We start from the raw sequence: 25,868 nt of genomic DNA, 5'->3' as shown, positions 1-25,868 counted from the left end.
TAGTTTAGATAAGTAGGTTTGATAGTTGTAGTGAGTACAGCTTGCACCCATCACAGTGATTGGGTAATAATGTTGCAAGCCATTTTTGCTGATGAAATCAGATGCATACTGAGTTTAATGCAGTGGAATTGATTTCTGTTTGCTAGCCTATCATTCCCCTCAGCAGGGGAAAATCAATACAGATCAATCATCTGTGATTTTGCATGCCATTAGAGCCTGATTTAACCTCTTTTGCCCCCTCCCCTACTGTGGACCACACAGTTTGAAAGAAGATTGATTGCTTCAGATAATCTGGGCATGACCCTCTCATTCAAACATCAAGAGCAGTTCTTCCTTTCCTAATACTTTTTAACCTAATTATTAAATGCAGGTCATTCCACTTCTTGATAATTTATACTGGAGGGACGAATCGTACTGGTTATTGTTTTTCATTTTTATTTCTATTAACATTCTGTATCCCTTGTCATTGTCCTACAAAAGCAGCCTTTAACACTTGAGATGACTTTTTATAAGAAGGTGTAATCCATACATTTTGATATTTTTTTAATTATATCTCTAAGCTTTAAACAGTTGATCATTCCAATGAGTACAGTGCTTTAAAGGGCTACTAGACAGCCCATTTATTTTTCTCCTAAATCAAATTTGATAACAAGAAATAAAGGAGGAGATTCCATCTCCCACAGATTTAAAATTAAGAAATGTATTTGCTTCTTAATGCTTGCTTTCCAACAATAAGTTGGAATTCCTACAATACTGTCAAAATACTTAGTAAAGCTGTATTACTATGATACTCCTCATCTTTCCTATTACCTATCCTTATCTTCTTATGACTATAACTTTGTTGCTTCCATCTTACAATTTATTGTGGGTTTTTTGTACCCTAGTATGATTTGTGTTGTTTGCTTAGCTAGTACTCTTTGACTATCACTAAGTGTTGCATCTTATGATTTATGATGAAGCATTGTATTTCACGATTTATGATGAATGTATTTTCATGTTGTATATGATCATGATTATCACTATTACTTGTAGGTACACTGAGAGCTTATGCACCGGAAACAAATTCCTGTGTGTCCAACCACACTTGGCCAATAAAGAATTCTAATTTTAATATTTAATTTTGATTAGGAATATAAAATATTCTTCTTATATATAGAGATGTGGTACATTTATTGTTAAATTGTCCTTCCATATTAAAATAAAGACATATCTTTTGGCTTCTTAGAAAGGTTTCCTTCTTGTATGGCTACCAGATCTGGGCTTCAGAATTCCAGTCAGCTACTGAACACTGACTACACAGTCTTTGCTACCATCCAGTGGTCATCCAGATTTTTGCAGCTGTGATCTGGTAAACTTGCCTGGATTTGCACCATAATGTTAGCTTGGTTCTTATAATTTAACTGGAGACCTTAAAGCCAATATACTTTATGATCAGCAGAGTAACGTGCAAGAATTAAAGGAAAAACAGAAGCATTATTCTATTCAGAATGCCAGATAATTCTGCCTACCTATCTGATCTGTTAATTTTTCTTAATAGCTTGGATTAATGCATTATTTGATTATCTCAAGTATGCTTCCAACATGGACAAATGCCACCAGTCTCAAATAAAAACCAATTATGTGGCTATTCTGACTGTCCTTTTTCTTTCACTGCTTTGGTCTTGAATTCTGGAGAGATCCTTGGTTTGATCGTAACTAGCAGAATACCTCCTGCAAGGTCTGGCAGTGGGGTGGCCTGGATCTTGGCTGGAAGAAGAAGCAGAGCCCCATCCTGTACCTTCTCCAGTGCTGCCAGGTGGAGGCTTGCAGGCCATGTAACTTGACCTTTAAAAGAGTCATAGTTATTCCCACCTGAAATCACAACAGAAATGGAAAAACAATGAAGATCCAACTGGAAGATAATACTTAGCCATCCACTCCCACCTACAAATAACATTCATCCTTAAGCATTGCTTCTTCTGAGAGTTTTTTTTTACGGTCTACATCTTTACCTGTTCACCAGCCCTCTATATCCTACCCCATTTAAGCAAATACCTTTTTCTTGGACCTTTGGCAATAGGTGACTGTATAGTACTGTCAGTTTCTTGGATTCCTGATCCCTGGCTGATTGCATACGCTTTCAATGTTCCTCCAGGCCTTCCTGTCCTCTACCATCTTCTGGAGTCCATTTAAGCTCACGCCTACTGCTTCAGTGACTCCATCCAGCCACCTCATTCTCTGTCATCCCCTTCTTCTATTGCCCTCAATCTTTCCCAGCATTAGGCTCTTCTCTGGTGAGTCCTTCCTTCTCATTAGGTGGCCATAGTATTTGAGTTTCAACTTCAGGATCTGGCCTTCTAAAGAGCAGTCAGGATTGATCTCCTCTAGGACTGAGCGGTTTGAACACCTTGCAGTCCAAGGGACTCGCAGGAGTCTTCTCCAGCACCATAGTTCAAAGGCCTCAATTCTTTGGCGCTCAGCCTTTCTTATGGTCCAACTTTCACAGCCGTACAGTACATTGCAACTGGAAAAACCATGGCCTTGACTATTCACACTTTTGTTGATAGAGGGATGTATCTGCTTTTTAGTGTGCTGTCTAGATTTGTCATGGCTTTCCTCCCGAGGAGAAAGCGTCTTTTAATTTCTTGGCTACAGTCCCCATCTGCAGTGATCTTAGAGCCCAGGAAAATAAAATCTGTCACTACCTCCATTTCTTCCCCATCTATTTGCCAGCAATTGAGAGGGCTGGATCCCATGATCTTGGTTTTCTTAATGTTAAGTTTCAACCCAACTTTTGCACTCGCCTTCTCCACCCGCAACAAGAGGCTCTTTAGTTCTTCTTCACTTTCTGCCATGAGAGTGGTATCATCTGCATATCTTAGGTTGTTGATATTTCTTCCGGCAATCTTAATTCCAACTTTTGATTCATCTAGCCCTGCCTTTCTCATGATGTGCTCTGCATATAAGTTAAATAGGCAGGGCAACAGTATACAGCCTTGCCGGACTCCTTTCCCAATTTTGAACCAATCAGTGGTTCCGTGTCCAGTTCTCACTGTTGCTTCTTGGACCACATATAGGTTTCTCAAAAGACAAATAAGATGGTCTGGTATGCCCATGTCTTTAAGAACTTGCCACAGTTTGTTATGATCCACACAATCAAAGGCTTTAGCATAGTCAATGAAGCAGAAGTAGATGTTTTTCTGGAACTCTCTAGCTTTCTCCATGATCCACCGTATGTTGGCAATTTGATCTCTAGTTCCTCTGCCTCTTCGAAATCCTGCCTGTACTTCTGGTAATTCTCGATCCACATATTGCTCGAGTCTAGCTTGTAGGATTTTAAGCATAACTTTACTAGCATGAGATATGAGTGCAATGGTGTGATAGTTTGAACATTCTACCTGTTGTACAATGTTGCGAACCTCTGTCCATAGTTCTTCAGGCACTCTGTCTATCAGATCTAATTCCTTAAATCTATTTGTCACCTCTACTGTATATTCAACAGGGATATGATTTAATTCATACCTGAGTGGCCTAGTGCTTTTCCCTACTTTCTTCAGTTTAAGCCTAAACTTTGCAATGAGAAGCTCATGGTCTGAGCCACAGTCAGCTCCTGGTCTTGTTTTTACTGACTGTATAGAGCTTCTCCATCTTTGGCTGCAGAGCACATAGTCAATCTGATTTCTGTGTTGACCGTCTGGTGATGTCCATGTGTAGAGCCGTCTCTTGGATATGCATGTGTATGTATCTATATACATAATGGTGTTTTTTTGAGTTGAATGCAACAAAATTTCATTTTAATATATGCTGATTACTGTACATTTAAAATGACAATAACGATTCTATTCTATTCTATTCTATTCTATTCTATTCTATTCTATTCTATTCTATTCTATTGTTGGTATAATGAGGACCCCCATATTGTTGGGGACAATATGCTGACATTTTTAAACTGCTCAAAGAGTGCTGTAAAGCACTATGGAGTGATATATAAGTAAGTATTATTGCTATTGCTATTTATGTACTCTTCTCTTAAAACCATATTTGAAGATATATTTTTGTACAGATTTTCATGGGGAATAGAATGTCTCAATAACTTTACAAACATAGTATTAATTTTCTTAAAGGTAGCAATACATACAATCAAAGAAATCATGCTCTATCAAAATTTTAAATGCTTGGAAAACTCTGTGTATGTATCTCTCTGTCCACGTGCTACTTCTGATTTGCGTGATACTAGCTGATACCTGAAATTGCTAAGTGTAACATCAGATTGAAGGAATTAAAGTAGACATTTCTACTATCTTGAAAGCTGGAAGATTCATTTATGTGTCATCATTTTCTACTCAAAAACAAGTACTGATCTCAGTGATAAGAATATATATAGGATTTTAGTCCAAAATTGAAGTTCTATATGTCCTTATTTGAAGGGTTTCTACTCAACCAAGAGAGTTAACAAATAAGTTTATTTCAAATTCTTTGCTTTATTCCCCACTTCCATTCTGCCCTACCTTTATAATGGTACAAGTTGGTAGTATTTTCTGGGAATGTTCAATTGCTTTTAATGATTGGATTGATGCAGTATGATTATTGGATTGCCTTATAATGAGATTGACACTGAGCCAGCTGCTGTAACATACATGGAGTGTTTGAAGTGGCAGGTTTCATTAACAACTTTTCAGGAATTAAGTTTTGAATTCCTTTTCCTTTCCCTTTCCCTCTCCTCTTTTTTTTAAAGTATCTGGTGTTTACCCTTGTGTATTATTACTGATGCTTCATCTCTAGTAGCAGAATGTATGTCAGTATATAATTCATGCAATGCATAGTTGAATAGGAATGAACAGGCTGAAGTGTAATCCTCATAACATGCTTCATCCTGGTCTAGAAAAAGAAATGCTCTTACTAAAAGAACAAATTTGGAGAGCAAGAAACCTTCTGGATCTGTCTTTTTGTGTGAATATTCAATTGGCAAATAATGACAATGAACTCCATTATCAGTGTTAAATGATTTGGCAGTTGCAAACTTTTGCTTCTATCCACAAGTTAGAATAGATAACTCTGTTTTCCCCCCCTGTGACGTTGGGTACTAAAAACTGATTTTGGCTTCTGAAGCTATTAAAATATATGACCAAGTTAATTTAGAGGCCATCTGCTTCCATAGAAATCTGCCTTTGCTTTAAGGTAGGTCTTGGCTGTGGGATACTCAGCAGTCAGGGAGAATGTATGAGTGTATTTTTTGCTACTTTTTAAGAGAAAGCATCACCAAAGAGAAACTTTAATATAATTAAATAGAAAAGGCAAGTAATTAAATTACTAATACATGGATATATACAATAATAGTGGTGAAGATTATAAACTAAAAATGAGCATCTAGTTAGTAAATCTTCCCACAATAGATCCAAATAGATGGTGGATGTTCAGGAGATCTTAATTTAGTTGTCCAAAGCTAAGCAACTGTTCAGAGTGAAGACATTGCTGAATGAAAATACTTACAGTTGCAGCTATTGCAGCATCCCTCAGTCCTAAGATCACAATTTTGGCACTTGGTAATCGCCTTGCAGTATCCTGCAGTCAATCAATCAGAATAGAGCTGGAAGGGATCTTGGAGATCTAGTCCAACCCTCTACTCAAGCAGATAAGTAGCTGTCCAGTCTCTTCTTAAAAACCTCCAGTAATGAAGCAACCTCTGAAGGCAAAAGCTGTTCCACTGGTTAATTGTCATCACTGTTAGGTAGTTTCTCCTTAATACCAGTTTGCTTCTCTCCTTCATTAGTTTCCATCCATTGTTTCTTGTCCTGCCTACAGGTGCTTTGGTAAATAAGTTGACCCCCCCCTCCTCTTTGTGGCAGCCCCTCAAATACTAGAATAATGCTTTCATTTCCCCCCTCCCCCAGTCCTTCTTTTCTCTAAACTGGCCATACATTCCTGTAGCCGTTCTTTATATGTTTTACTCTCCAGGCCTTTAATCATCTTAGTTGCTCCTCTTTGCACTTTTTCCAAAGTCTCAACATCTTTTTTGTAACGTGGTGACCAAAACTGAACACATCCATGTGATCACCATTTATGACCTTCACTTCTTGCTTCCAACAAACAGTGTCAGTGGGGAAGTGAGCAGAAAGGTCGCAAATGGCAATTATTTTTTTATTTTTTATTTATTTTAATTCCATTTATATCCCGCCCTTCTCCGAAGACTCAGGGCAGCTTACAAGCTTAGCAGTACCTGGCATCATACCAAATGACCACCTAGGATTCATCAAACAACTGGAACTACCACTGCAAATCTGTACGGTCACGTGATGTCATGCTTTACAATCATGTCACTTAGCAATGGAGTTCCTAATCCCAATCACCATAATTAACGAAGCACAATCTGTAATTTAAAAAGAAGGACAATAATACACATGGGGGAAATATTAAAAGGAAATCACATCCATAGGGAAAGGGAAGTCAAATAATGAAGAATATTGCAGTCTTTGTAAACTCACTTTCATGGTTTTACAGTCCAACGCATGTTTCTCTAGAACAATGTTTAGCAAAGTTATGCTCTGAAAAATTTGCACAATTCACATTTTTTTCAACGTTTAGTTGTTTTCTTTCCTTTCTATTTAGGATTTGAGAGATCTTTACAAACTCAGTTTACTGTTTGTGCAGCTGCTTTGAAAAGGTTGGTTTGGTGTGAAAATTTTTTTTTGCAAAAGGAGTTGATCACTTCTTGCCAACCCACCACGTGATTTGCATAATAAAACTAAAACTAAAAATAGACTTAGACTTCTGCAATTGTGGTAACTGATTATGTTACCCAGAATGAGAAAGGCACTTCTTCCCTTTGCATTCTTTCAAGTCAGTCTTGAAAAAAAATCAGGGAGGGACTGAGGGACGGAAATATTGTCAAAAGCACCCTACAGTTTAAATTCAGGCTTTTTTCTTTTCTTTTCGCAGCTAACAAAAAATTATATTTTCCCCCCCTGGAGGGAAGACGTTCCTGAGAATTCAGTATTGTCCCACCCACTTGCTGTCCAACAGGTCGTTCTGTGGGTGGCATATATTAAAAAGTATGTCTTAAAATAATGCTGAGCTTTATGACTATATTTAGGTCCCCCCCCCAAATTCTAACCTATTGCTCATAAAGAAATCAAATCCAGTCTTCAGAATACTTAGCCTTAGAGCAATAAACAACATAAATGCATTTCAGAAAGGAGAAAACTACAGAGTCATATCATCTGCCACTTGGAAAATGAAGGGTCACCATGGAAACTGTTTTTGTTGAATTGCTTTTATGGAAGGGAGGCACCCAAGATACAGGAAAGCAAGTAAAAGGCAAGATTTCTTATCCTCCTGCTGTTTCTACCAATATGCTGCTGGAGTCCTTTGAGTGAAGTTAGTAATTGTACATCATTCAAATGTTGATTGCGTACAAATACAAATTAATGTTAATAGTGTACCAGCTTTTAAATGAGGTTGCTTGAAGTAAGCAGGCAGCAAGCAGGTTTGGATTATAATGTTCAAGAATGCCAAAAGCAAATCTGAAAAGCAGCAGTATCTCAGTAAGAGCTGACATGGATTTTAATCACACGTAACCCACCATTTGGAAGAAATAAGAGCATCTTCCAAGCTAACCAAGGAAGGAAGTCATTGAACAATCATGAATTTCCCATCCAAAGTGGTACTTTGATCTCACCCGTTCATATTTTTTTAGCAATATTGGAAGAAAAAAATATGGATTAAAAAGAATACGATTAGCCAAATTGGTGCCTTCCCTTCTTTCTGTTTGTGCAGTGATAGAACACATCCACACACACATACAGTATGTGGTTTCTAGCCTGCGGCCTTTAACCACTATACCAAACTGGCTGTCTAAGCTCTCTTAGTGTAAGATATTTTTCTTAAGTTTGCTTTTCTATAATTTAAAATTCTATTCCATGTCAGTGTCAATTTAGACCTCCTGATTTCAGACTGACTCTGGGTGGCTCACAATAAAACAAGGCAAAGGTTTTTTTAAAAAAACAGAAAAAGAAAGCAAGATCACTATCACATTATTTTGAGTTAGTTCTGAAGCTTCTACATTGTACATTGATGTCAATTAGCAAATCTTAGTTTCTGCTTACAAAATTGTCAGATTTGTCACCATTATGTTGGCCATTGAGTCCCAGAAAAATGACATGAAATACACTTTGTGAAATGAGACTGAATTTTTACAGTTTATGTGGGTTGTTCATAAGGACTTGCATCCAGATAGTCAGTATATATTTGATTTGCCATAAAATATGAGTTCTCCAATACTTGTTTCTCGAGTCCTGTGAAAGTGGATAATCCATTTTATAGAACTTGATGTTGTTTTTCCATTTGTATCCTGGGGCTAATGTTCATGTTTCAATTAAATTCTGATTGGCTGGCTGTATTGTAATAATGATGCTTTCACAAATATTGTCTAAATGGACTGCATGTGCCATGGCTGTATTTAAACAGCTGTGTAGCTGATTTCAATGAAGTTAATTTTAAACTATTGCAAATTAAACTAGAGAATAAGTTATTCCGGTAATCTTTTTGATGTAGAGTTAAGTGACTAAAATATACCAATTTTATTTTCTTTAATTTTGAATGAACAAGAAACCTTAAAAACAATGGAGATCCAGAATACACCTTTATTTGGTGGGATTAGGGCAGTATTTCCTCAGCCTTGATAATTTTAACATATGTGAATTTTAACTCACAGAATCCCCCAGTCTGCATGCTCAGTGCTGGTGGGAGAATTCTGAAAACTGAAGCTCACACATCTCAAGATTGAGAACACTGAGATAGAGCAATATGGAGAAAATGTAAAAAAAAACTATAGTTAGAAAAGAAGCAGCACAGAGCTCACTATTCATCTGTCTTATAGACAGCAGAGAGTAGGAGAGGGGATATAAAAAGGACGGACTTTATATAAACAAAATGGATGGAGCCATGGATCATAGAGGGTGTAACGTAGGCATAACCAAGTTGTAACTTGCAAGGAAATGCATCACCACGTATGAAGACAGAAATCTGTAACGTACCATCTCCTTCTACTTCTCCATATTTTTGAAAGCAGAAGAAAACATCTAAGACACAAATTGGCCACTGTGTAATGCGATGATTCCATTTCACACATTGTGCTAAATAAATATGAAGTGCCAGGGGATCCATATCTGTGGTAAGATACTGTATTAATAGAGATAACATTTTGGAAAAAGATAAAGGGGATCAGTAATTTTCAGTATTTATTTTAATTATAGCCCATTTCTCTAAGGTCCATTTCTTACCAGTGAAATTACAAATGCACAATTATGAAAATTTAAATATCTTTTAGCAGTAAAGGTTATTTTTAAGTAGAGTTTGAAATGCATTTTGATTATGCAGCAACATTACTAACATACAGCAGTCACCACTTCCTTTAAACAAAGGTCTTATGCCTTTGAACATGACAAGGTTGTGTAGTGTTGTCTCTTGCTTCTATGTTCGGAGAATTAGCAAGATTGTGGGGAAGAAGCTCCGTGTGCTGCATATAAGAATCGGCATTGCAAAGGTTTTTACACTAGCATTATGGAAATAGCTCTCTGATGACAAGGCAGCACAAGCTACCAGCTGGGGAGAAAAATACTTGCTTGGGAAATTAGAATGAAATATAATGGCTGAACTGAAAAATCACCTTGTAAAACATTTTTTGTGACCATAAGAAGTGGTACTATATTAAATAGCATCTTATTCTTTTCTTTATTGGTTTTCCTTTCTTTGATTAAGATATAACTCTGGCAATAATAATTAAATGCATACTTACTTATGTTTTATATATGTGGTGTGTATACATATTTACACACAAAGACACACACATAAATCCATAGGCCATCTGTGTTTTTATTTTGTTTTTTGTATTTTATGGATTGTAGTTGTTTTATTTGTAAGCCAGCTAGAATAAATGTGAGATGAGCAGCTGTACTTATCAAGTAAGTAAGTGTGCAAAGAAGCACATATTATGATTCTTTAGGCTATTATTTTTTTTTATTGAAAAGTTTTAAAATACAGTTTTCCTTTAAAAAAACCCCCCTTCCCCCTCCCTCCTCCCCTCCCTACCTCCCCCCTATCTCCCCCCTCCCCCTCTCCCTCCTCCCTCCCCTGCCTCCCCCCCTACTTCCCCTCCTCCCCCCCTCCCCCCCGACTTCCCAGAGCAAAATACAAGGTATATATCTAAAAAGCAATCATAAACAATCATATACTAACAATTATAAACTCTAAAATCCATCACTCTCTAGCTTATATAGAGTAAACCAACCCTTAATAATACTAAATATGTATAAAGAACTAAAATAAAAGAAAACTAGCGTCATTCCCATCTATGTTCTTCCACAATTCACTATTTCCTAAACAAATTCTCATTTACACATCACAAGCACCTATCCCTATTAACCTCTCTAGCCAAAATAGGCTATAATAGATAGTTCTTACACAAATTAACCCGCATTAACCCACAAAACTTTCTTCATCTTCCTCTGTAGTAAATTGTCCATTAATTCCAAATTGAAGATTCTGTTACCATACATATCATCCCAAAACTCTTAAAAACACAACTACCACTTGACTGTAAGTATGTTGTGGAAGTTCCATAGATTTCTACTGGTCTTATTTTTTTATCTTTTTTGAGCGTTTTAAGGCAGCTCGCGTCACCCTCTGTTCTCTAGGATCATCCAAAAGAGTTGCAGCTTGATCTCCTCCTGTACCATTCTCGTCTATCTGTCCATCTTCATCCTCTTGATGTTCTCCTTCTCCAGATCCCTCTGCAGCTTCCAAAAGTGTTGATGGGGTTGCTTTTAAGACATTGTTGTAAAAATCATGCGCTTGCTTCACAGTACCCAAACAGTACCTTTTGCCTTCATACATGAAGCTCAACCCAGCTGGGATCTCCCATCTGAACCTTATATCTCTTTGCTTGAGCTCTTGCACAAGAAATATAAAGTCCTTCCTTCTCTTTAAAATCTTTGGAGGAATTTCTTTTAGAACCAAAACTTCTTGACCAGCAATCACAACTTTAGTATCATAGGCAGCTTGTATAACTTCATCTCTAATTTCCCTTTTTACAAAATAAACCACCACATCTCTAGGCAACTTTCTCTGTTTAGCAATCCACGAGTTCACACGAAACACTTTGTCCATGCCTTGTTTTATTTCAGATGCTGGATGGTTCAATACCACCTCAAAAGCCTCAGAAACCAGCTGCTTTAAATCTTCCTTAATATTCTCTTTTAGGCCTCTAATTCTAACAGCAAACTGCATCTGGTAAAATTGAGCCAGACTCAGTTCGCTATCCATTTTGTCTTTTAAATCTTCAATTTCCAACACTTTTGCTTCTAATATAGCATTCTTTTGAGTCAGATCTTCCACTTTGTCATCCAGCACCTCCACACATTTAGCTACTTTATGCACTGAGGACAAAATGTCTACCTTCATCTCTCTGAACTTCTGTTCCATCCTTTCTTCCATTCTCTGCTCCAATTTCTCCAATTTCTCCTCCATCTGTACAAATTTAACACCCATTGACTCCAAAATTAACTGGGTATGTTTTTCAAGATCCTTCAATGTCAATACATCGGGAGAATGCAACGCCTGCAGTAATGATTGTTGTTGCACCGGAGAATTTCCAGCACTCCGAAAAGTTCTAGGGGGAGGTTTAGCCGCCATCTTTTACTTACAATTGTGACGCACTTTCACTTTAAGTTTTAAGCAAAGTCCATCAAGCTCGAGAGTAAAATAAAATAATCCTCTTCATCTCTTCATCTTTCCCTCTTGTACTGCTCTGCCTGCTCTTTTCCTTTCATAGTCTCTCCTTCAAGCAGGGATGGTCGCAGACGCCTGGCTCTGCTCCATGAAGTCCGGAGCAGAGACGCTAGCCAGCTGGGAGCTATTATTGATGGATTGCAGTTAATGTTGAGAACCAGCATTCTTTCCAAACCTTTAATGACTCCCATAGTATGTGTAATGTATTGGGGTTTTTGTTTGTACTGATTCAGTGTCTGTTTAAATGCTGCTTAACGGTTACTCAATGGTGTGTCTGTGTAACAGCTACGGACCAAGCCAGACTTGTTGTCTCCAGGATTATCATTGGTAGATTTGGGGGAGGAATGAGTTCCTTTAAACCTATTGGCCGCCGCCTAGTGGCCAACCGTATAAATAGCTGCACAGCAGCCTCTGTTTCAGTTCTGTTCCTGCTTACTTCAATAAAGCATGTTTCTGTTTGGAACCTTCCGTCTCGCTCATTGCCTGCAAAGAACCGGCTACACAACAGTATGAATAGCTGCAGTTATCTGAGTTTGGATGGAAGGGATTGTGTTAGTTCAGTCAAATCCAAAATCAAACCTTTCCTTTTTCTTCTTTTTTGCAGCAATCTTAGGCAGAAAAGAAGAGGGATTCTTGTACAACCAAGGCTGTGCTATTCACACAGATCATAGTTTAGTCTTACCTTCAAAACAGCCCATGACCTCAAATGCACAAAAAAATGCACACATTCTGTTTCCTTCTGGCATCCAAAGGCTATGCATATCTCATTTCAAGATTATGATTGCATATCTAAGTCTTTTTATTAGGCACGAGTATAGAAAGTTACAGTACTCCGATATTTATGCTTCTCTTAGCAGCACTACAGAAAGCTTCTGAAGAAACTGGAAAAACTTATGTAAATACTGGATTTAAAACAAGTAACACCATCAGATCTAGTCTTCTCACGGTGAAGACAGATGCCAAAGGTTTAGAATGTGTGAAAGCTTCGTTGTTGTTGTTTTTTAAGAAAATGTAGTTAGCAGCATTCCTGCCTCTGAAGCCTTCTTCTCTGTCCCTTCTCAGTCATGCTTTGCATTTGCTGAAATCTACACTCGAACGTAATTGCTGAAGGCAGATAGAGAGAGAGAGAGTAATTGCAGTAAAATTAACCTCTGACTTTTTCCCCCCTAACGATAGCTCTGATAAAACTACTCATCAGCAGGTTCCCTGCTTACCTTGATGTAGTGCGAACCCTTTTCCATGCCGCTTTTTAAAAAAAACATTACTTGTAATTTCTCTGCATCAGTCTTTGTTTTTCTTTTAGCTGTTTTATGCATATATTGCATTATATTTTAAGTTGCAAAGATGAGTCAGTACTAAATAATAGCAATAGCTCATAATAGAATAGAATAGAATAGAATAGAATAGAATAGAATAGAATAGAATAGAATAGAATAGAATAGAATAGAATAGAATAGAATAGAATAGAATAGAATAGAATCTGGAAGGGATCTTGGAGGTCTTCTAGTCCAGCCCCCTGCTCAAGCAGGAGAATGTATACCATCTTAGACAGATGATTGCCTAGTTTCTTCTTAAAAATCTCCAGTGATGGAGCGTCCACGATTTCTGGAGGCAAGCCACTGGTTGATTGTCCTCACTGTCAGGAAGTTTCTTCTTAATACCAGGTTGCTTCTCTCTTTGATCAGTTTCCAAGTATTGTTTCTCATCCCTCTTCCTTATGGCAGCCCTTCAGATACTGGAATACTGCTATCATGTCTCCCCTATTTCTTCTTTTCTTTAGACTAGCCAAACCCAAGTCCCGCAGCCATTCTTCATATGTTTTAGTCTCCAGGCCTTTGATCATCTTAGTTGCCCTTCTCTGAATTGTTTCCAAATTCTCAACATCTTTTTGTGATATGGTGACCAAAATTGGCTGCAGTATTCTAGGTGTGGTCTTACTAGGGTTTTATAAAGCAGTACTAATACTTCATGTGATCTTGATTCTATGCCTCTGTTTATACAACCCAGGATTGTATTAGTTTTCTTGGTTGCTGCTGCACACTGCTGGCTCATAGACAAGTGATCATCCACTAGGACTCCAAGGTCCATCTCACAGTTACTGTTTTTAAGCCAGGTCTCACCCAATCTGTATTTGTACCTTTGGTTTTTCCTGCCTAAATGTAAAACTTTGCTTTTCTCCACATTGAAACTCATTTTGTTGGATAGGGCCCATTGTTCAAGTTTGTCTAGATCTTTTTGGATCCTGAGTTTATCTTCTGGGGTGTTGGCTACTCCTGTCAGTTTGGTGTCATCTGCAAATTTGATGAGTTCCCCTTCAATTCCCTCATCTAAGTCATTTATGAAGATATTGAAGAGTACTGGGCCTAAGACGGAACCTTGTGGTACCCCACTGCTTACTTCTCCCCATGTGGATTTCTAGAACCTATGACCTAGGAACTGATTTGGGGACTGGGCAATGTGGCAAAAGAGGAACTGCTTTGTGTAGTGGTGAACCTGCTGGATTAGAAGCTAGGAGAGTGAGTTTTAGTCAGACTTTAGGCAGGAAACCCAGTTCCTTGACTTTGGGCCAATCCCTCTCTCTCAGCTCAGCCAATTTCACCAGGTTGTTGCTGTTCGGGAAAATAGGAAACAGAAGTATTAGGTTTGAGTTGTCCAAAAACACAATTTTAAAAAATCAGCATCAGCATCGTTGAACTGTCAATATAAGAAAATATGGAATGCATGGATTTGGGGAAACTTTAAATACAAGATAACCCACGAGACTTAATTTCTGAATGAAGGTGTTTGTAATTGTGCTACTTCTTTACTTTCTGAAGATTGTGCAGCTAGATGGTTTATGTGAACTTCACTAATAATTCGAAATCTGGAAAATCCCAGATCAAACCTCTTTGTTTGGCCTTTCTTTTCCATCTAAAGGATTTGACTTCCTTTGTTTCTTCAACTTCCATTCTCTTCTCAGTTCTGGATTTTTTCCCAGGACTGATACTTTCTTGTCTAACCTTCATTAAGTTTGGGGACATTGGTGCAATAGGAATTGAGAGAAGGACAAATAGGGAAGGCAAACGTGCCCTCCTTTTAGTCCCTCAAGTGATTTATTTTGTGAAATCAAGAGTGTCCCTAATGACGCCAACTCTTCTTTTGACCTATGATGTTCTTCCCACTGGAAAATGATAGACCTACCCAGAGGCTACTCCAGAAAGAGGAGAGATTATTTGTTCACTGTTGCAATAAAAAAGTAATGTGCTCTTGTCCATATTGTGCCATTAATATAGAATTTAATTTGAAACATTGCATGTCTATACTGTATATGTCCTGTGTGTAGTTATGAATAGGTCAGTTATACAGGATAGTGCATCTTTTGAAAGCTGATTCTATTGAAGTAGATACAACTGATGGAAAACAGTGAGAAAAGAAAGAAGGGTTTAATATTGCAAAGTTTCTAGTTACCTGGTGCTATTTCCTGATGCTCTAAATGAGAAGAGTCGCGAAATATCTCATATTGTTTCATGGTTTTGAGGAAGGGAATAGGATATGTGCTGGAAGAGTCACTGAATCTTACTAGTCAATTTGTAGTAGAAACAAATCATTCTATTATTATGAGAGATGCTGACCCTTTCTGTGGAATCACATTTCTCTCAATTGCAATTCAAGAGCTAGAAAAGAGAGTTTGGCTTCCACTTGCCAATCAAAAGTGTCCTATGTCAGGGATCCCCATCCTGTGGGCCTCAAGGGGGTTGCAACCAGGCCGTGGACATGGCTGGCGTGCATGCACACACATCCTCACTTGCACGAGCAGCGGGCAAGCATGCTCCATTTGGGTGAGTGGCAGGCCTGTGTGCATGCCGCTCGTAAAATAGAGCTGCATGCGTGCGTGCGCGCTTGCCAGCTGCTCGCATCGAACTTTTCCTTCTCTTCTCCCCCCCCCAACCCCTGCCAGTCTGCAAAGCCGGAAACATTGGGGAACTCTGTCCTATGTGACATAATTATATAAGTCTCTGGTGCTGTTTCAGATCCTGAGTTGTTCCAGTAATTATTAGTTAAGGTGAGAAAGGTTCACAACTCATCTTCTCGAACCTATGCATCTTAAAATAAGTAAAATGATTTATTGCAAAACGGCATGTTTCTTTCTAGCACTAGAAATATATACTGCTTTGATTTTTTTTTCTTTTTAAGTGAAGAACAGTTAGTAAGCTGATGGCCAATCAAGAAAAGTGTCGTTCTCCTCAGTGTCTTCCTCCAACCAGTTATTTGCCCTTCAGCACAAGCGGGGAAAGGTGTGTGTTTGTGTGTGTGTGTGTGTGTGTGTGTGTGTGTGTGTGTGTGTTTGAATGGAGTTTAAAGCCAGAATACAGGCAGTCCTCGACTTAGGACCATGATTGAGCTCAAAAGTTATGTTGCTTAAGTGAGACATTTGTTAAGTAAGTTTTGTCCCATTTTATGACCTTTCAGGCCACAGTTGTTAAGTGAATCATTGCAGTTGTTAAGTTAGTGACATAGTTGTTAAAGTGAATCTGGCTTCCCCATTAACTTTGCTTGTCAGAGGGTCCCAAAAGGGGATCACTTGACCTCCCCGGGACACTGCAACCGTTATAAATCTGAGTCAGCTGACATGTGTCTGAATTTTGATCACAGGACCATGGGGATGCTGCAAGGGTCATAAGTGTGAAAAAATGGTCACAAGTCACATTTTCGGTGTCATAACATTGAAGAGTCACTAAAGGAACTGTCGAGGGACTAGCTGTATTCTTCAGTAATAATGTTTATGAATCCCTTTAACAAGATTCAAGTGTAACTGGAAATCTAAGTGCTCCATAGGAATTATACCAGGGAGGCAAAGGCTTAACAAGCATTCTTCCTCTAACTGTATAGGCAGTGATGTTCTGAGATGCCAGTGCAAAGCTGGTCTGCAGTTAACTTAAATTGCCTTTGTCTCTTTCTTTCTAGCTGACATTATCTCTACAGTAGAATTCAACCACACAGGAGAATTACTAGCGACAGGGGACAAGGGGGGTCGTGTTGTAATATTTCAACGTGAGCAGGAGGTAAGTGCTGGTGAATTCAAAAATGCCCATTTTTATCCTTTTAAAAGAAGTTTCCTGCTGTTTCCTAATGTTTGTGTGTCACTCTTTACCCTGATTCTATCGTAGCACACAGAAAATTGCAAAAAAAAAGGCCATTAAGATCAATTGGGCAGCTTCTTTCTTAAAGAACACCCTACAAATGTTGGATTTTCTTGAATCCTTTTGCATCTTGGAATAATGATTACTGGCAAAGGATTTCATTCTCTGCTAAAATGTCATAAATACAAGGAGAAATTTAGTTGTAATGCTTTTGAAGTCTGGTTTGTTTTTAATTAGCAGGATCCCTACTCTTCTCAAACTGCTATAACATAAAGAAACAATCATTATACCAAGCTTTGTTATAGTTTCTATTGATGGGGTGCATTGTGCTCTTGAATGATGCTCTGGATCTATGCCAACATATAAGAAAAAGTAAATATATAAATAAAATAAAGCAGATTTCCTTTTCCATGTTAGTAAATATTATATTTTGATTGGTGTAGTGGTTAAGGTGCTAGACTAAAAATGAGAAACTGTGAGTTTTAGTTCTACCTTAAGTGCTGCTCTGCAGATACAAACCAGCTTTCTGATTTTAGTATAGCCAGATAGTACCATTCACAGAACTGTTCTTGCTCCTTTGGGAAAAAAGTCAGATATGAGTCATTTGGTTCACTTTACTGCTATATTTCTATTACTCTGTAATTTGTTTAAGCCTTTAACCTAAACAAAGTGCAAAGAAAGAACAGCTACAGAGTAAAAAAACATTATGGAAAGTTTTTAACGACATCATCTCCCATTCCCCTCTCCATTTATTGACCAATATTAGCCTAAATATAGAAGGATTTTGCTAATATCTTCTTCAGTCCTTTCATTTATTATTTAGTATTGTTCCCCCCCCCAACGCTTTTATTAGAAACTGTATTCCAGATATTTAAGTTTAACTTGCTATGTGAAATTATTTATTATATTAAATGTGTGATGGGTTTGTAAATTAGAACTGGGTACTTTCTGTGGGAGTGAATTTTGCACACCAGTCAAGTTGGATTTGTTCTTTGAAGTGAGTGATTGTTGCTTCATGCCAATTTGTCTTTAAGTTGAGTGATAGGGAGACCTTGATGCATTCTTGAATCAAAATGAAACAAAGATGCTCTTCCTGCTTCCTGTCATTGGTGAACATAGAAAGTGACACAGGAGGAGAAGGCATTGTGCAAGAAATAGCTCTGCTTTGGTACCCAAACTGCAATGTGTCACCGTAATCAGACATTTTTCCTCTCTTTTAACAATCTTCAGAGAACAAAAGAATCAATTGAAAATTTGCTAGCTCTGGCACGTCTAAGAATCTCTTTATGTTCCTTTCCCACTCCCACAGAGTAAAAATCAGCCCCATCGCAGGGGAGAATATAATGTTTACAGCACATTCCAGAGCCATGAACCTGAGTTCGATTACCTGAAGAGCTTAGAGATAGAGGAAAAGATCAATAAAATACGATGGCTCCCACAGCAGAATGCAGCCTATTTCCTTCTCTCCACCAATGGTATGTTATAACAACAGGTGCCTTTTTGCTTTCCAGCCAAAATACCCTGCTTTGATAGGTTGTGATCATTCATACTTGTAATCTCTCTACAGGACAAGTATTTGTTGCTCTATTTGATCCAGAGAGAGCAACACAAGAGCAATTATGGTGGAGATATCCCTAATGTTGAATTTTCTCTCTTCGTGTCTGTAATATGTCTTAAAATGCCCCAAGCGTATTTCTCAGATCATTTACAAGGCAAAGAAAGACACAGCCTCGCAACAATATCATCAGGTGGCTTCCTTAGCCTGGTATCTTCTGATATGTTGAGTGTAATTCCACAATCTTGGAATCAGAGATTCTTCTGTAAAACACCAGGCCAGGGTAGTAGATGAGAACGGAGTTGGCAGGCTGAAATTTCTCAAACTGCCTGCACATAACATGCAGTTCTGCTCAGAGGGAAGAATACATGCTCTTGCTACTTGATTTGACATTTATGTCATGTCTGAAGGTGTTACTTTTGGAAGATAAAGTATTTCTACTCCCAAGTCTTTTATGTCCTGGCAAAGCAGTGGACTACAGGAGGTCCTGATTTAGTTAGGGATTTTTAAGTTGTTGCAATACCAACTTCAGTTGCATGGGGCAAAGGATTCTATGTCAGGAAGTAACTTCAGGAAGTTAAAGCTTTGTGCAGTCTGAACCCAGTCTGAAATGCTAGCTCAAGAGAATATCTGTAGTTAAGAAATAAAGTATTTGGGAGTAAAAAGGACTTCTCAACAGAAGTCAGGGTTTTGTTTTGTTTTTATTATTGATGAGTTCCTGCCTTTATACAGCTCTGTGATCACACATATTAATGAAACAAGGGAGTATTGATGAATTAAAGGTAGTGATAGTTCTGCTCTATCCTACACTGATGAGGTCACATTTAGAACTCTTATGTCCACAGTTCTGGTTACCACACTGTAAAAAGATGCTCTAACCCTAGAAAGAGCACAGAGAAGAGCAACAAAGATGATAAGGGGTCTAGAGGCTAAATTCTCTGAAGAACAGCAGAAGGAACTAGGTATGTTTACTTAACCATGAGGAGAAGGCTGAGAGAGACTTGATATGAGTCTTCCAATACTTGAAGTGCTGCCAAAGGGAAGAGGGCATTAGTTTATTTTCCATAGCACCCATAGCTTGTCAGAGGAAGATCCAACCTGGAAATAAGGAGGAATTTCCTGACCATGAGAACTATTAAGCAGTGGAATAGCTTGCCTCCTGGAATTGTGGGTGCTTCAATTCTGGGAGGCAAGCTATTCTTGTTCAGGATTTAGTACCTACGAATTCAGTGCCTTATTATTTGAAATATGGGTGGGTATGGGGGAATTTTATGCTACTTGGTTGCTGATTTGCATGTTACCTATAAAATCTGATGCTGGTTATGATCAGAGATCAACTATCAAAGAAGGATAGTTGAGACAGATGTGCCTAGAGGTTTGTCTGCACTGTAGGCATTCTCGTTTACTTGGATCCTGCAACGCTTAAATGTTGGAGAAGATATAGTAACACAACATCAAACTGTGGTAAACAAACATTGAATTTGAAAGTTCTTACTATTTTGCAAATGATCTAGGCTTTGTGGTAGATAAGGAACAAAAGCAGATAGAATTAAGACTCCCCCCAAATGGTGCATTCCTTGACAATTAAGTTTATTGTATTAATTCACTACTTACTATGCAAAATACATGTCATCTACAGTAGTATCCTAGGCAAGTACATATATTTTTTCAGCAATATATATATATATATCAGTCTCCCTTTCATTCTTTGTTAGCAATCCAAAAATTTATGCATATATATATATATATATATGTGTGTGTGTGTGTGTGTGTGTGTGTGTGTGTGTGTATATATATATATATATATATATATATATATATATATATATATATATATATATATATATACACATACATACACACACACACACACACACACACACACACATACACATACATACACACAAACCATTTAAGTGTTTATTGCAAGGTAAAATACATAATCTGAGATGAAAAGGGAAAACAAGGGCTGTGAAGCACTTTGCACCTGAAGGAAATAAGATGCTTTGGAAGTAGCCATTGAGCAATCCCAGAAGAAAATACATATGATTAATAAGTTACAGAAAAATAGTATCTTTTTGACCAAGCATTGAATCCAAAATTGTAAGGCTATATAAAATAATATTAAAGCATGTTGTGGAAGCTTTTAAAAAGGTTCCAAACATTTTATAGAATTCCATTTAACATTGCTTGAAGGACGAGAAAAGGAAATGCAAGCTATCTTAAGCCAAATGGACCAAGACTTTTAATTTTACCCCCTTTAATTAATTAGTTGGTTGGTTACTTCAGTAGTTTCTGTCTTTCCTCCTAATATGGGAGTTTGTATGTGCAAAGAGACACAAACATATAGGTACACATTTGTTGCATAAATTCTTTGTGCAACAAAACTAGGGCTTCTACTTCATTGGCTCATTATATGAGATTGAGTGGTTACGTCATTGATGCTGGATTCCAGTATGGATCTGACGATAAAATATGGATATTTTCTCAACTAGAAAGACTCATAGGGGGAAGAGATCTTTAAAATGTTACCTTCGGCAATAAAAGAAAAATAATGATTTTTCAGAAGATTTTAATTCATAACATATTCTTCTAATTATAAGGAACCAAATTTTGAGTATGCCATTTTCTAGCGTTATCTTGTGATATGTATTCATTTCATTGTCAATTTGAAAACAAGGAATCTTGTTAATTTTAATGGTCACTAAATTGCAGATTCCTCTAAAACTACATTGTCTACTGAGCATCTAATAAAAAAACCTAATAAAGTGGGTCTGATTAACAATAGAGATCTCTGTAAGATAAGACAAATAATTTTGGTTTTAAAATGTGGGTGTGGTTTTATTATAGGGTAAAATGGAAAAACACGGGTTTGCCAATAACCTGGTAAAAAAAATTCTTCAACAGCAGAAAAATGCTGATCAATTTGTTCCTAAATATGAATCTTTCTGCCTTCTCTCTTCTCAGCCTTCTTGTGGTCAATTTATTACAAGTACAGTGATTGGAGACAACTTATCTTTGATAATTTTAATGCAGGGGTGTCAAACTTCCGGCCCGTGGGCCAGATGCATCATAACCAAACCGCACCCACCCCATTGCCGGCAATGGCAAAAAAGTCACGATACATCATGACAGTCACGTGACATTGCGAGTTTGACACCCCTGCTCTAATGTAAGAAAATCACTTGCACGCTCTAATTTTGTCTTGATTCAGCTTCACATTGTATCAGGTTTAATCTACCTGATGCAGTGACTGAAAACTTAGTAAGGGTTTTTTTAATCTCTCGACTGTGCTGGAAAGAGGATGGCAGAATTATCTCCTATTTTGTGTATATACATATGTGTGTAGGCCTTCTTTCAGTTTTCATTTCCTAAGCATTATCTTAGATGATGTTCACATAACTGTCACTAGGATCCAGTGTTGTTATCAGGATGGATGGTGCTTTAAGATGAATGTGACTTAATTACTACAGAGGAAAGGGGTCTAATTATCTTTCATCGTCAACTTACTCTGTGTTGGAGAATTTACCCTATTGATCATTGTAATAAAATTCTGAGAGTTATTAAACTCATTTGAGGGGAAGACTCACTGAAACACAATGAAGATTAATTATATAGCCTAATGTTCTGTTAATTGAGTTTTTAAATAGTTTTTTTTAATTCATAGGAGCATTAGTTCGCAGTTCCAGAAAGTGTTTTCATATGCTGGGAAGACCTCCAAATAGCTCAGACATTACTGCTATTAGTAAATGTTCTTTAATATTATTTTCCAAAAACACAATACGTGGAAATTTAACTTTTATCAGGATAAGTTAATACAGTGGAATCTATGGGAATCAACTGCAATCCTTAAGTGAAAAATGGGGATAGGAGAAATGAAGATGAATAAAATTGTCTTTAAAACTTGTGGGAACAATGACAAACTGCTGATAGAATGCCCACCAGGAGGGGGAAATGAAAACACCATTATTCAGAATAAAAGCCGCATGTTCCCGAGGCTGTTTTTCCTACAGGACTTTGTGGCACACAATAAACAGAATGACAGCAAAATGATGAAGCCAATGGAAATATTCACCTGCCAGGCAAGCTGGCAATTGTGGAATTTAACATGGATTCACAGTCAATGATAAAACGTCAGTTTTTATTCCTTCACTGGGGTTGAAACTGACTTTTGAGTAAATTGCCAGCACGATTGTGTTCTTTTTCATGCATATATTGCTACCCTTTGTACTTGTAGTGTAATACGTTGCAATCAAAGCTTGGCTAGGGCAGTTAGACCTCATGTAACTCAAAATTGCTTTTATGGAGTATTGTGTGTGGTGGCTTTCAGTCTAAATTGTTTCCTCCTCTTAGACCAAAGTAAAATTAATGTAGCTTGACATATCCAATGTACAGGGTGCTCAGTTTTAGCACCTATTTTGTAATCAGAACTCTTGTTCATGCAGACCTGCATTTACAGTCTACAACTTCAAAACTTGATTTGAAATTTTCAGAAATGAGATGGAAGGAGAAAACAGGCCATGATTTTTTTTAAAAATCAAATGTCAGGTATAACTGGAGGGGCAGCTTCAGAAGGACTCTGGAAGGCCAGAGAAGAAGTTGTCAAGGGATATGTGTGTGTATGTATGTATGTATATGCACACACACACACACACACACACACACACACACACACACACATACATACATACAACTTAATGGCCACACTTCCCCTTTTCTTCATCTGTATGTTCAGTATTTATTTTCTGTTTTAACCAGTAATAATGAGACAATCTGTAAATAGAACATGAATGCCACAGAATCTGAAGATCATGCACTATCTTAGTTTGGGGAGAGTCTCTTACTATTCTCTTTTGTTTTAACCAAGCTAAATTATAGAGCAATTTGCAAATATAATCATCACTCTATTCGATCCTAACTCTAGATCATTTTAATACATTAAAAATATCACTTCTAGTATATATCCTTGGAAGTTCCTACTATTTGTGTCTACTGCTGTAAAAACTCATTCTTTGTCTGACCAAGAAGACTGCTGAAGCTACTTGAAGAGATCTCTGGGCTTCAGCCTCTTAAGAGATTGCTTAATTAATGTGATCCAATAGATCAGTGTTTCTCAAATTTGGTAAATTTTTAAGTTATCTGGGCTTCAATTCCCAGAATACCCTCCAGAATGCTGGCTTGGGATTCTGGGGACTGAAGTTCATGTATCATAAAGTTGCCAACTTTAAAAAACACTGCAATTGACAAAGGTTCAGTAACACATTTCTCATTTTCCCATAGTCATTGGTTCTCTTTTCATCTGCGTTCTCCAGATGGTAGCAGTGATAAAATAACTAAAAAGGTCACTGTTGATGAACTGTGCAAGTTACAAGTAACAATAAATCCTAACTGTTACAAAATGCATAATCATTCAGTAAATCAATGAAACATTCTGGTTTTTTTCCAGATAAAACTGTGAAACTATGGAAAGTCAGTGAACGAGATAAAAGACCAGAGGGCTATAATCTCAAAGATGAAGATGGACGCCTCCGAGACCCCGCCACAATTACCACACTACGGGTATAGCAAATAAGACTTTCCTACTTTCTTCCTGCTAAAAGAATTGTAACATTTTATTCCTGGTTGTATGGATCAGTGATATCTGATTTGATTTAGTCTCAATGTTTTAGGTGCCAAGAATTTCTTCTATTTGGATGTAGCAATTGATGTGACTTGACACTGATGTCACTTCATCATTCCTGCCTCAGTTAGAGTTAAGGTGGTTTTAGTTGTGCAGTAACTGCCTGGTTGAGGCACTGAGTACTTTATCTTGGGAAAACTTCTGTTTTGAAAGGCAGCATTTATATCCTTAAAAGAAGACATAAAAACACTTGCACTCCATTTAACGTACTTATTTTACTCCAACAGAAAGATCAGGCTTGGCTACACATAATAAAAGAATCTGGGTAAGTGGGAGCAGTTTTCAGCTCAATGAGATGAAGAGTGCGTCATTTATTGCTAGGGTGAACAATTTGTTTGCAATAGTTCCTGAATGCTCAAGAGATTTGAATGGCCTGTTTTAGATGTCAGCAACTGACCCATAGATGTCCGTGCTGGAGGGCAAACAACTGTTGTCATTTGTGTCAAGACATCATCACACAAATGGCATCAGGACACATTTGACATCAATATGAGAGCTCTGAGGCTTCAAATAGAGGCCTTGTTGAAGAAAGGCAACTAAGGCCATTGGGCAGCATTTTATATCCTATTGTAAAGGTAAAAGCATAGAATATGGCAGTTTTCTTTGCTTATTCAAGTTCCATTAGACATATGTTTATCAGGGCATGATGGCTCAGAGGTAAAAGATGCTGAGCTTGTCAACTGGAAAGTTGACAGCTCGGGTTCGAGACCCAAGCACCGCACAACAGGGTGAGCTCCTCTTCCTTTCCCCAGCTTCTGCCTACCTAACAGTTCAAAAGCGTGCAAATGCAAGTAGATAAATAGGTACCATTTCCGTGGGAAAGTAACAGCGTTCTGTGTGCCTTCGGCATATACCATATAGCCATGCTGGCCACATGACTTTGGACAATGCTAGGTTCCTTGGCCGAGAAACGGAGATGAGCACTGCACCCTAGAGTGACACACAATTGGACAGGGAAGCCTTTACTTTTTACCTTATGTTTATCACCCAGTAGCATACCATAAGACTTTCGGGTCCGACCAAAGGAACTGCTACATTGTTTTTTCTTTTGAAAGAATTAAGAAATATACGTACTTAGACCTGGATGCTTACTTACTAGAGTTCTGAAACTTCAGTAGTAGTTTCGTCCTTAAGTTCAGAAAACACAAGCTTCATAAGCTGAAGCTTTTTCATTTTTGTTTAGAATACTGAGATATATTTTCTCTTTCCCTCCAACTGTATAAAATGGTGGTCTTAATATTTTATCATTAATATTCTATAGTAATATGGTTCTTCAGTATTAATTTTGAACAGTTTTAAACATAGTGACTCTAATTACTCTCACTCAAATTTACAGCTTCTGGTTTTATTAGTATCAGGCCAACAAGGTCATTTATTAACCCCAGAGAGCTAATTAATTCTAATAAAGAAACAAATGCTTTCCGTATTGCATTGTCCCTTCTTGCTGGTAGGCACAATGTTCAAGACTGAGAAAATGCTTTCACTTTTCTATACAATATGTTTATTGTCATTTTGAGTGCATCATGTAGAAGCCTGCATTTTCACTGAGGGGTGCCTTTTAAAATAATTTCTCAAAGCTCTTCTATTAGTTAAATTGGTTTATGTCAGTAGAGCGGCCTGTTTTTATCTTGATACATTTTCCTTAAAAACACTATGAAATAGATGTTACTCAGTGTTGCCTTCCTCTGTGTCTTAGGACATAAGACAGATATGGATTGAGTATTAAGAGAGAGTTTGCATCTTTTGTTTT

The 25,868-nt window shown here is 37.6% G+C and overlaps 1 protein-coding gene across 3 annotated transcripts in view; it reads left to right on the top strand.

Annotated features, from left to right (window-relative positions):
• PPP2R2B (protein phosphatase 2 regulatory subunit Bbeta) overlaps positions 1-25,868 on the top strand; it is a gene marked incomplete at its 3' end in the record, with an annotated part of 279,756 nt that overhangs the window by 165,693 nt on the left and 88,195 nt on the right. For all 3 annotated transcript variants that reach the window (XM_083355382.1, XM_083355380.1, XM_083355381.1), the window contains exons 2-4: positions 16,708-16,805; positions 18,193-18,358; positions 23,885-23,997. In XM_083355382.1, the coding sequence (XP_083211508.1) occupies positions 16,708-16,805; positions 18,193-18,358; positions 23,885-23,997 (377 nt within the window). The remainder of the gene's footprint in view (positions 1-16,707; positions 16,806-18,192; positions 18,359-23,884; positions 23,998-25,868) is intronic.

The sequence above is a fragment of the Vipera ursinii genome, assembly GCF_947247035.1.
Source record: "Vipera ursinii genome assembly, chromosome: 2".
NCBI lineage: Eukaryota > Metazoa > Chordata > Lepidosauria > Squamata > Viperidae > Vipera > Vipera ursinii.
This window is presented reverse-complemented; position numbering and strand designations above follow the sequence as displayed.